The sequence below is a fragment of the Sylvia atricapilla genome, chromosome 6, assembly GCF_009819655.1.
Source record: "Sylvia atricapilla isolate bSylAtr1 chromosome 6, bSylAtr1.pri, whole genome shotgun sequence".
NCBI classification, from domain to species: Eukaryota; Metazoa; Chordata; class Aves; order Passeriformes; family Sylviidae; genus Sylvia; species Sylvia atricapilla.
In genome coordinates, this window is record NC_089145.1 from 27,479,596 (window position 1) to 27,491,597 (window position 12,002).

Below are 12,002 nucleotides of genomic sequence, written 5' to 3' on the forward strand. Positions count from 1 at the left end.
ACAGTCAGGTGCCTCTGGCTGCCTGTGTTTATCTCTCATTTCAAAGGGAGCACAAATGGGCTCAGCATGGCTGCAAGGATGGATGTTTTTCAGTGCATCGCGGGAAATGACCAGTCATCCGTCTCTTCACTGTGGAGTCTGCCTGCAGCCATCAATCTTGTAGCCCAGCATGGCAGCTCCTTTTGGCTTAGTTTGGCTCAGTGTTAGATGAACAAAGGGAAATCTGAGCAGAAGGAAGGGAGAGAAGAGTAACTATTCTCTATTTCACTTTGTTTCCCCCTTGCATGGCTCTCCCTCTTCCTCATTATCATCAATTTTCACTGTATTTTGTAAGGTGTGGAAATGTATATTCTCAGGGTCTGGGAGTTTACAGCATTTCTCTGTTAGCAGAGAGGAGAAAGGCGAGAGATATTGAAAAGACGTAATTCAAGGCCCAGAGATTCCCTTGTTCAGAGCTAGTTAGCTACAGCAACAGGGAGAAGGAATATAGTACTTTTCCTCCATCTTGCTGTTTTTGTCCCTTCCTTCCTCACTGCCATGTTAGTGTTTTCAGATGTGTACTTCATCTCTCCATTCCTGTTCTATTCAAAAGCAATCAACAGAGCCACATGATGGGACTTTCTGGATAGAGGTGTGTACTGATACCCAAAGCCACAATGGCAGCTCCTGCTGGCAATCAAGCTTGCTTGGGTCAAGCCTTCTTGATGTAACAGCACTGGGCTGTGCATGAGCTGCCTAACCTCATCCAGCACCTGTGGTTCCTACTGTGAAACCAGAGGTCATGGCAATATCTTCATTGGTATGCAGCCCATCAGAAGAAAACACATTCAGACATGTCTGTTTGCACACTTAGCACTGAATCAGCTGGTTTGAGCACTGAACTCAGATGGGCCAGTTTTTGCCTGAAATACTCAGATTTGATGTACTTTGAGCCAGGCTGAAAGGAAAAAAAGGTGTGTGAATACACTGGCTGCTGAACTCCCATAGCTAGGGTCTGCCTTTTTTCTACAGTGAGCTGTACTGTTGTTGCTTATTCTGTTTTCCCCTAATATTCTTGCCTCTGATTATCATAACGGTCCATGTTTGACTTTTTCTGCAGAAGGCTTATAGAGATATCATTGTTCCCCTTAGCACTGCCCCACTGTAGTGTTTGACTGATGCATTTAAAAAAATGTGTGACTACATTTACCTTTTAATTTTCCTCGTTGAACACAATGATGTAAGCATCAGGCCTGACAGAGCCAAGCTTCCCTGCAGAACTGTGGTAGGAGATTTCTCTCCCAGTTTTATTGTAGGCAAAGAACCGAGATCTCCCAGGCATAAAGATGGACCAGCCAAGCACTGAGGCAGAGCTCTGTAAATACTGGACATAGAGATCTCTGAGAAATCTTTACCTGCTTTCAACCCAAATGTGCCATCTGGAGTGAACAGACTTATGCCAAGCTGGGGAAAATTTATACCATCATGGGCTTAAAGAGCTGATTTGCAGTATGTGCTGAGGTTTTTTTTTTCCTTCCTACCATAAACTTAAAGGATAAACCCTCAAGGAAAACATTTGTTTGGTGAAAACCACTTTCTCTTCCCCCACACCTTGTATGAGCAGGCTTTAAAAGTGGGCACAAGACCTTTCTCAGTGGGGATATTCAGGGAATTCTTCTGTATTTTCTTTACAAAATGGATGGTGTCCTTTTCCAACCTGTGCGTTTAACTGTGCCACTTTTGAATGAATGGTCATATTTTCTGCTTCTACTCATTTTGCTTCCCTGAAAATTCTGAAAAAGACAAATCTTGTTCACGTTGTCATGAGACAGCCTACCCCAGCTGGCACATCTGTGTCTTGGGATGCCCTCTGGCTGGCCTGTTGGCAGGCATTCCCATGGCTTTGAAGGTCACCTTGTTTACACCTTGCCTTTTCCCCCCCTCCCTATTCAGAGGCTTGCTGAGCCTGCAGGCTGGGCTTCACCATCTGCATTTTCTCTGGTGCCATTAATCTTCCTGTTTACCATTCTGTTATTAATTCTAGAGTTCACCTTTTTGTCTAAACCCTTTATAGGCCTCTTGAAATTGCTTGCCTTTTTGTAGCAAGAGATCTGAGCATCTCAGAGATAATTTGCTTTGTTCTTTCCCATTTCTGAAAGGCTACCTACTAGCATCTTTTTAAAAAGCCTTCCTTTTTATAATAACATTTTTCACTTATATAGCTTCATCTGTTATACGTATCTTAACATAGGAGTAAATATTATCTTTGTCCTTTGGAATTTGTGAATTGGCCACTGAAATCTGGTATCTGTGGAAATAGTCCTACTTTTTCAGTGTTTTTCTTGGCTGGAAAGAAAATATGTTCAAATCTGTCTTTGTGAGAGCCTGTAAGACCACCTTGCATTTTTGGTGCATTTTATTTAAATGCCTGAATGCCTATGAATATTAAACAAGCCTTGCCAAACCCCAGAGGATAGGTGAGGACTATCTCCATTTGACAGATGATGGAAAAAGCAGAGAGTGCCTCTGTTAGAATTTGGCTCAGCATCACTTGGTGGGACAGCAGAAATGCCAAAGGCAGCATCTGGGGTGGTTGGTCCCTATCCCATCCCTAAAATCACTGCCAGTTTGCTGTGGCCTTTCCGTTCTCCTCTGGTTTGTGCAGTCCGGTACTCACTGAGCCGGGGATGCTGACCCAGGTGTGCCTGGCCCGGCCGAGCCCCGGGCGCGGCTGTGCTGCTCCCCGGCTGTGGAGCGCTGCCTCCCGCAGGATCAGGCCTGGGACAGCCAGCCTCAGGCTGGGCGCTGTTCATGAGCCCCACCACACCCCTGCTGATGCCCTGGGGCTGAGCGGTGTCTCTGCCTGCTGCCCAGAAGTCTGGGTGTCAGAAAGGCCCCGTTCGCGGAGCTGCCGCTCCGTGCAGAGCTGAGCACAGCCCCCTCCGGACGGAGCGCCAGAATGCGCAGAGCAGGTTCCCAAGGAGCTCTGCAGGACTCAGATTGGCTTTGGCAGGTTTATCAGCTCTGGCTTAGTGCCGGCTCTGCTAGGCCTGGACTGAATTAATTGGGATGCTTGTGCACTGCAGCTGAGAGATAACTGCATTACAGAGATTTATCTGTTACTAAAGGTATCCCCTCCACTGTCCTCGATAAGGACGAGAAGCTGTGCAGAATCTCACAGCATTTGCAGGAAGGTTGGCATGGTGGGCTCTACACATGGTTTATGTATGAGTTTGTGTGCAGTACAAGTGTTTTTATTCAGTTCTGTCACATCCAGTTGCTTGTGGTGGAGGTCCACTCCCTGTTACCCTTTGCAGAGTGTGCAATGTGGGCATGCCTATCCCACCTGTGGGGAGGGAAGGACTGGGGTTTGCTGATAACTGTTTGGTTAATTATTTAATTCTGGTGCTTTGCAGAGGTCAAAATGCCCATCATCTATTCTAGATGACCATTTGCAGATAGCCTAAGTTATTCTTTTCCTCCCAATAGACCAAAAGCCCTGTTAGGGTGACACAAAGCCCAAAGGAATAGGCTTTTTTACTTAATATTTTTCTCTAAATTGTAGTAGTTATCTTGCTTTTGTCCCTTGATAGTGCCTACAGTGTTGCTGCAGAAGTCGTGGTGTAGTGTGAGCCCATCTAGAACACAAATGCAAGAGTGACCAGAACACAAATGAGTGCTAGAAAAATGCTACTGAATGGAGATATTTCAGATATTTCTGAATGGAGACGATTTCAGCCCTGAGGGTAGTTACTTGATCCAGCATTTAGTCTGATACTGTAATTTGGCAGTCTTTGAGAAGCAGGTATAGCTTATTATATGTGACAATGATTTATATCTGTGCTGAGAAATAAATCTGTAGAAAACTTCCAAGAGACAACTGACAAGAGGGCTGTTTTGTTTGGTGTTTTTTTTTTTTTTTTTTTTTTTTTTTTTTTTTTTTTTTTTGTGGGTTTTTTTTTTTTTTTTTTTTTTTTGAGAGAGAGATTTTATAGAGGCATTCTAGTCTCCCAGAGAAATACAGCTGCTTGTAAAGTCCACATTTTGATAGTGTGTTAAACTAAACAATGCTTAACCTTATGTTTAAGGGCCTCCACAATTTTCTGCAGTCCTCCTGTTGTCTTGTAGCCTCCTGGGATGTATTTTAACTTGGGGCTGATAGAAGCTTTCTATTGAATCCCAGTCTTAAAACTCGAAGTTGTCCTCTGATATTTCTGCAGGTATGCCCAGGCTAAAGACTGAAAGTGTACAGTCCCACCCATATCAGATCTTCCTCTGTCTTCACTTTCTCCCCCTGCCCTCTGCCCTCCCCCAACCTCATAATGAGATTAGCAGCATTCCATGAGGAGGTGCTAGGGAGACATTGGGATTTTCCAGTCTCCCTGTGCTCCCTAGAGCAAACCTCAGTAGTGCCTAAAATTTCAAACATTTGTTAAGAATAATTTCAGAGCTTTACAGGATAGAGTCCTTGAAACTATTTTTTCTATTCAAAATGGTTTGTTTCTGTAAAATAAATACTCTTATATTTTCAAGTGGTTTTGCTTTTAGGAGTGGTTTATCAATGTCTTTGGCTGGATTCTTGTTCTCACCACAGCACAGTTTACTTTGAGAGTGCAATAATATACATGAGGTTTAGAGTGGGATTGGTAGGAGAGACAAAGAATTACTGGAGTAGCCTTACAACCTCTAGTACAGCATGGCTATATTGTAGCTTGGATTAAAAATAAAGTGGATTTGATGTTTACTACTCTCTAGGGACATTTGTTTGGCTTTATGGACTCATTGTGAGAGTCTGTGTTATCAGTAATCTGTCCCAGGGGAGGCCCATGACTGGGCTGATGGGAGGTTCTGTGAACCATGTTTGTGTAGAACTGTCAGTGACAAGTTTGCTGCAGATGGATGCTGAATTGCAGGAGTGTTGGGAGAAAAGGGTGGAATATCAGGGGCCATGGAAGATCAACATTAAATCATAATAGCAATAACATGAGCATGTGTCCCTGGGATAGCAGGATGTGGTGTGGTGAAAGAAGGGTTTTGGAGATCTGGATCTGCAGGAGGAATTAAGGTCCTGTGCTGTGCTGGCAGGGGCAGAGCCCTACCTTTAGTATACCTGGTTCTGGTCATTGCTGTGAATGTATCAGTTCCAAAGATCCTAACAAGTCACTGTACTGACCATGAACACAACAAACAAGCAAAGAAGCTAAAGACAGTCTGGTTGTGCACGCACAGAAAAGCTACAAAATGCAGCTATTCACGTAAGGCATTGTCTCCCCATTCTTTCTTCAGGGATTCCATCCCCTGCCCCCACCCTTTGCACTCTAACGCTATATTTGTGCCTTGGAGATGTGGAGATGAGCATATGATGGATGGATGGATGCTGCTTGTCTGGGTTTTTCACCACCATTTCCCCTGGGGCACTCTGTCTGCTGGCAGAGAGCACCATCCCAAAAGATGGTATCTTTTGCAAACTCGACAGCTAACAGACAGCTTCTCTCTCTGCATATTTCCCCAAAGAAGAGCAGGCTTAATCTGGTTTTTATATGGCATATTTCATTATAATCTTTTTGACTTCCCATGTTCCCAATACGCCATAATAAATAAAACGCTGGGGGTGGGAACAGCAGAGATGCTGAGGCTTCACACTCTTGTGACACTGATAGATTCTCATTTTAAACTGTCATGGGATTTAATTGCTTGCTGAGCCACTGCACTGCACTTTCAGACACATCCTGCCACATCCTCTTAATGAGCTTAGTGGCTGCATTCACTCAGCAGTAGTTCTGTTTGCTGTGAATTAGGTGGCTTTTTTAGACCACCTATATGATTTTAAAGAGGTAGTGGTTATTAAGGTAATATCCTTGGATTTATCCACCCTAAACAACACTTCATGGACTCGTAACATATAGTTTCCTCTGGCATTTCTTATGTTCCAAAAAACGGCACCAAGAAATGAAAATGCAAGAATCTATGTGCAAAGTCAGTGTTTGTCTAAGAGGGTTTTTGGAAGCCGGATTGCTTTGGTTTGCATAGTAGCTGTCTCTGGCGTGATAGATCATGCTGGAACTCACCCAATAAGTATCTCTGTTCCCAATTAGAACTGGAAATGGAGCTGCTTACGAGTGCACAGAGATGATGGTTTGGGTGGCAGCTGCTACTGTGGAGATGGAAATGATCCATTGTAAAACAAATACATTGCACTGTATAGAAAAAGGGATGATTGTTTTTAATTTATGTTTCAAAGAGACACTGAAAAGTTGCTTAGCTCTCAATGCATTGTAAACCAAATGTTGCTTACTTAAGGACAGGAATTTTCAGCTATTTTGGTAAATCAGAACTTGAAAAAGCCCACCATTTTGTGGGCTTCTTTTGGAGGCAGCAGTTCAGTTCAGAAAACAGATACAGGAAAGACACTTGCATGGGTGCTTGTTCAGATTCTACAACTGCAATCTTAGGACCTTAGTAAATAGAGAGGTTGCTGCACTTAGCTTGTAAGCAGAAATATCCATGTTAATTTAATCACTATGAAAGGGACTCTGCCAAGTTAAGAAACATAAATTTTAATTATATGCACACACACATATTTGAATTATAATATATGCACAATATTTAGTTGTAACACCTAGAATACGATGGTTTACTAAAACAGGAAATGTGCTTTAAAAAACATTTTATTTCTCATTGACGATTTTTGTTTTGACATTTCCATTTTGGTATAGTTCTAGCTAGTTGTATCTGCTACATTAACCACGTGCTACTGTATTTGTGGAACTAATCAAAAGGAAATTTATCAACAAACCTTCTTAAAATTTTCATATAAAAGAGTAAGCTTTTAATTATAGTGACTTTACTGGTAGTTATTACTTGGAATAAAGATTATGTTCTCTGAAATTGTAATGTTTGAAGAAGAGCTTGTGATACAAACTAAAAGTTACAAAGAATTTAGAACAATTAGTGGGTAGCAAATGCTATTAGCTGTATTTAAAAAGGATTTGGATGTGATTCAAAGATTCAAAACACATAAATTCTACATGAACATCTGAGAAATTGATTGAAACAGTAATTACATATAAGCAGTAAAGCACCTGGGAAATGATGATATAGGAGGTTCTAACCAACTACATTTTTTCCTGCCAAGGAAAAGCATGCCTCTCTACTTCCTTAAAATTCTTTACAGGATATGTAACGAACTAGTAGGTAGAGGGGTTGACAATTTTCTTCAACTTTCCGAAGACCTTTGTTATGTCTCCGTGGTGAAACCAGGAATTTTCTTGGATAAAAACTTTTGGAATAAAAGATAATGGAAGAGAGAACTTTCATTGTAGATAAAGGCTTACAGCTGGTGCATCAAGGTTTAGTGCTTGGTCCAGTATTGTATAATACACTAATAGACAAGCTGCAGAGTGGGAATACCTTGTCAACTACAACGATTTCCACATAATATGAAGTTATTGAGAGCAATCATGGCCAGGAAGGTCTGTGCAGAGCACTCTGGGATGTAAATGTGCTTGGGAAGTGGGCAGAGGGTTGGACATTTTAATATGGTACCTGTGTGTTTGAATGTGTTCCTTATGGGAAGTTGCCCCCATTATAAGATTCCTAATTCTTCTGCTTAGTTAGTAACTTGGCCATTGAAAGACACAGCCTGAGGTGTAATCTAAAGAATATGTAATTCATCTGTTTAAATGGGGGATGTGGTTTCATCTGAAAATGCCAGATGCAGTACTGGTCCATCTTGGGAAGACTGGTGTATAATGAGAGAAAGTTCAGTGAGGTTTCTCAGGACCATATGGAAAACTTCCCACAGCAGAGTAATAGAAAAGGTTGTGGCTGTTTATCCTTGAAAGGAGAGGAAATAAAAAGAAATTACAAAAATTTCAGTCAAGAACTTCTATTTTCCCCAGCAAGAACAAGGGGGCTGGCAATAGATGAAGTGAAACAATCCTTCTTTCAAACCATAGTTTAACTGTTGAACTCCATGAGGTGGGAAAACATCGAGGCAAAAATGTATGAAAATTCAGAAAGGGCTGGGCTACTTCTGTGTATTTTGAGAAGAGACAGATTTAGGATAACTGGAAGGGATACTACATTTATCTCTCAGGATGAAACACAGTGTTAGGGTGGGTAAGTTATTTTGCATTTCTCTCGTGACAGACATTCATAGCTTCTTCTGCAGCATGTGAGGTGACTGCATATTGTGGCATGTATCAAAGTATCAAAGCAGAGGCAAGCATGGGGTCACAGCTTAATTTCTTAAGCCCAGAAGAGTTCTCCCTCTGGCCTTGTTTGAAGCTTCAGGCACTGGCTGGTACCTTTATAAGCAGGACAGTGAGTGGAACAGACCTCACCTTACTTCCAAATAGCAGTTCCCATGGTCTGGGGAAAGCCTTGATCTTTCACATGAAAGCTACATTTTGGTTTTTGAGTTGGCTCCTCTGTTTTCTTTAGGGTACTGGCATAAGAGTAAAAGATACTTTTCTTGCTTTTGTGGGAAAATCATGGATAGTTAAATAGGAAAGAGAAAATAAGGGACTTCGTGAAATGAATTTAATGATCCCTGGTAGTGTTTAACTATTTCTATAGGTTAACTGAACTGTCTTTTAGATTTTAGAAGACTTTCATCTGTGGGAATTCAAAAAGTGGTTTGGAAACATAATTTCCTGTCTTCATTACTGTACCCTTTACAGACTAGCCATCTTTCAGGAAGGATTGAATTAATTACAAAGACTGAATTCATTACAAAGAGTTGTCTTTGGGCATATGAAGGTCTTTGTGCTGTAAACTTTACATTCCAGATAAGAAAGAGTCTGCTTTTTCCCACTTTTCCGAGCTATTTAGGAATTAAAGTGCATTCATAGAAGCTACCAGTGGAGAAGAAAGTGAAGAAGTTGAAGGCCATCAAATGGCAGTCAGCTTAGTGGGAAAATGAGAGGCAGACACTGAGTTTATTTTCACTGGATGCCCAGCTCACTAATTTAACTTCTTGGTGATTCAGTCTCCCCATCAACTGTGAATAAAAATATTACCTTACAACGCCTTGTCAGTGGGATGTTAAATTTAGTAATTAAAAAATGCTCTGAGAGTTTTGGATGAAAAGTCCTCCTGGAGTAGTGTTGTTGGGAAGTAGCAGTGCCACACAGAACAACCATGCTTATTAAACAAGCTTCCTGTTTTGACCTTAAAGCCTACCTTTCCCTCTTTTCAAACTTAGTTTTTGATGTCTCTGGAACAAATGGGGAGTAGTTCCACCTTCATATATGTTCTACTTATCCCTCAGCCTTTCCTCATCATTTCCTTTTCTAATGCATTCATTTGCTGGATGTATTGGTATCCAGAGACGGGCGTAGCTTGTCACAGTGAAGACATGTTTGTTTCCAATGCCCTGGAGCTTGCTTGAAGCTTCTTTGCTTGCTGAATGTATGATAACCCCTTGGGGTTTGCAATCCCTCAAGGTTCTAAATACAGAGCAAATGCCCTTTTGCACCCAAGCACAGGACTTTGAACCCAAGCCAAGCCCACATCCAGAGATGATTATGGAGGTTCCTCAATGACTTCAGATTCAAGTGTTGGGATTTGCACATAAGTCAAAAATCCCTTCTTTCTATTGAAATATTTGAATCCAGAGGGAGGTCTATGAACTAGGAGTTCATACAGGGAAATTCAATCTTTATGATTTTCTTTTGACTTTTCTGTCTTTTTTATAGCTCAAGCAAGGGAGAAGTTGGGGAAGGGGCCATAATGGGGTGGGTATGCAGAGCTTAATGCTGAAAACAGAGGCCTGATTGAATAGAGCTCCTTGTGATGAGAAGAGGGATCAATTCACAGTTGACCCCATCCCATTGTGTGGGTTGTCCTGGGAGTTTCCTTTAAAATCCCAGTGGTTTGGTTTTTCTGCATGGTTTGTACCCAGCCTTTCCCTCCATGAATAGAATAGCTTTTCCTGGAATTTTTGCTCGATTTTCTGTGGTTATTGGCTGAGCTCTTTCACTTCAGAAGACTGGAGCAAGTACATTGTGGAACTACTGATCAGAGACGCTGAATCATTTGCTAACTTAAAAGTTTTTCATATATAAAACAAACATATTCCTGGGACACAACTGCCCCCATGAAACAGATTATACTTTACTGTCCCAGGTGGAAGTGTTCATTCATTATTTGGTTTGCAGGGGTGATTTGGGACTTCAAGAACACATGAATTTCTGCCCTGCAGAATGTACAGCTCATGGTGATAGAAAGGGAGGGAGCTTCAGGCAGACTGGGGAATGAAACACAGTTCTAAAGCATAAGTAGACAGAACTGTGAATTAAGGACACCAGATGCTGATTTTTAAGCATCATTCTTGTACATTATTACTTGTAAACATACTAGCCTAGAGAAAGGAATTCATTTTAGAAGGGAGGGAGTACTTGAGAAATCCATACCTGGCAGTGTCAGGTAAAGACATGTGCAGGATGTTTCCCTGCCAGCGGATTGCTCTAAATGAGCCCCTGTATGAGTGGGGTAGAGGCTAGAGTCTACAAGGAGAACTGAATTATTGCCCAGGTATATTTTAACATCTTGCTGAAGTTAACGTGCTGGAATTGCCTGTCTGCTGCACTGTCTCACAATCTAGTGGTAGCATTTGAAAGGGGAATAATGCTCTGTTCCTTGACTTCTCCAGCAAGTTGCATCAAACTTGCTTATCAATCCACAGTGTCTTTGGACCTCTGTCCCCAGCCTGTTCCCAAGCCAGCCTGTGGCTCTTTCAGCAATTACTGGGTGCTGTCCCATTTTATGGGCAAGATTCTGCACTCGTAACTGTGTTTCTTTGCTGGTATTCCTAGCTGGAGCCAACTGGAGATTTTATCTAGTCAGTATTACAGGAAAATTGAAGACACATCTCTTTGTTTTTCAGTGTAAGGTCTCAGCATTGGCCCCCCACACAAGCTTTCTGTTTTCCCATGTGTGGAACATGCCCTGGTGTAGGAGAATGAGGATTGAAGCTGTGCTATATAAATTGTGCCAGATGCTAAATTGCATTAAGATACTTTTCTTCTTCAGGAGATCCGAATCTCCGTATTTGTTATTTCAGTATCTTAAAAAGTCCTGTTTTTGTTCTTTATTTGACGCATAAGGAGTTTACACATAGGAGCAGGATTCGGAACCCTCCCATTTATTTCCCCCTGATGAAATATATTCGGCCTTTTTTTCCCGTAAACAAGCACAGCAAATGAAAAGAGAACAGGTCTTCAGTAGGACAGAAATTAATCATATATGGAGTTTCTTAGTGGTTAAATAAACTTGAAGAGCTCTCCTTCAAGATAGAAACAAGTTTAAAAGTCTGTTCATCATCTGCTTGACATCTCTGTGCTTCTTCTTGTTAGCTCTTTGGCGGAGACTCACAGTGAGTGTGGTTTTTTTTTCAGAAGTTGATCTGCCTCTGAAAAAAGATGGGTTCACCTCAGAAAGTACAACTCTGGAAGCCCTGCTGCGTGGAGAGGGAATAGAGAAAAAAACAGACACTAAAGAGGAAGACACTATACAAGAAATCCAGGTAAAGGAGGGCCTCATGCCCTGACATCAGGGCTGGATTTTACAATTTGTCTCTAAGTCTAGCAGTCTTTTGTCCTGTAGTAGAACAGTGTATCTGTTTATAGTTGTGTAATGCTACTGCCAAAGTGTTATCAAACCTTTGTGCTACACTGTGATGCTCAGAATGATGTCAGTATCTCACACACTTCTCGTCACAAAAATCTTCGTTGTTTGACAGTATTCTGCACAGGTCCTGTGTTGGAATTTATTTTGCAGCACTATGAGATAATTGCATTAAGAACTGAGAAGCTGAGGTGGTTCCCAACTATAAAGTGAATTTTAATGGTTCATATTTAAAGTGAGTTTCCCAGATTTCAATTTGGATTCACAGCCGCTGTAGACTAAAACATGTCATTACCTTACCTGTTTTGTTTGTTTTAATAGTAGGTAGCCTTCTGAAGGTATACAGGAAAAACAACTTAAAAATTGTAATCTTAAATATCTCAGTAATTATT

General features: G+C 41.4%; 1 protein-coding gene across 5 annotated transcripts in view; it reads left to right on the top strand.

Annotated features, from left to right (window-relative positions):
- Positions 1-12,002, top strand: part of DPF3 (double PHD fingers 3) — a 177,866-nt gene that overhangs the window by 108,772 nt on the left and 57,092 nt on the right. For all 5 annotated transcript variants that reach the window (XR_010743824.1, XR_010743825.1, XM_066321310.1 and 2 more), the window contains exon 4: positions 11,382-11,509. Coding sequence is in view for 3 of the 5 variants with exons in the window: in XM_066321310.1 (XP_066177407.1) it covers positions 11,382-11,509 (128 nt within the window). In the remaining 2 variants the exon portion in view is untranslated. The remainder of the gene's footprint in view (positions 1-11,381; positions 11,510-12,002) is intronic.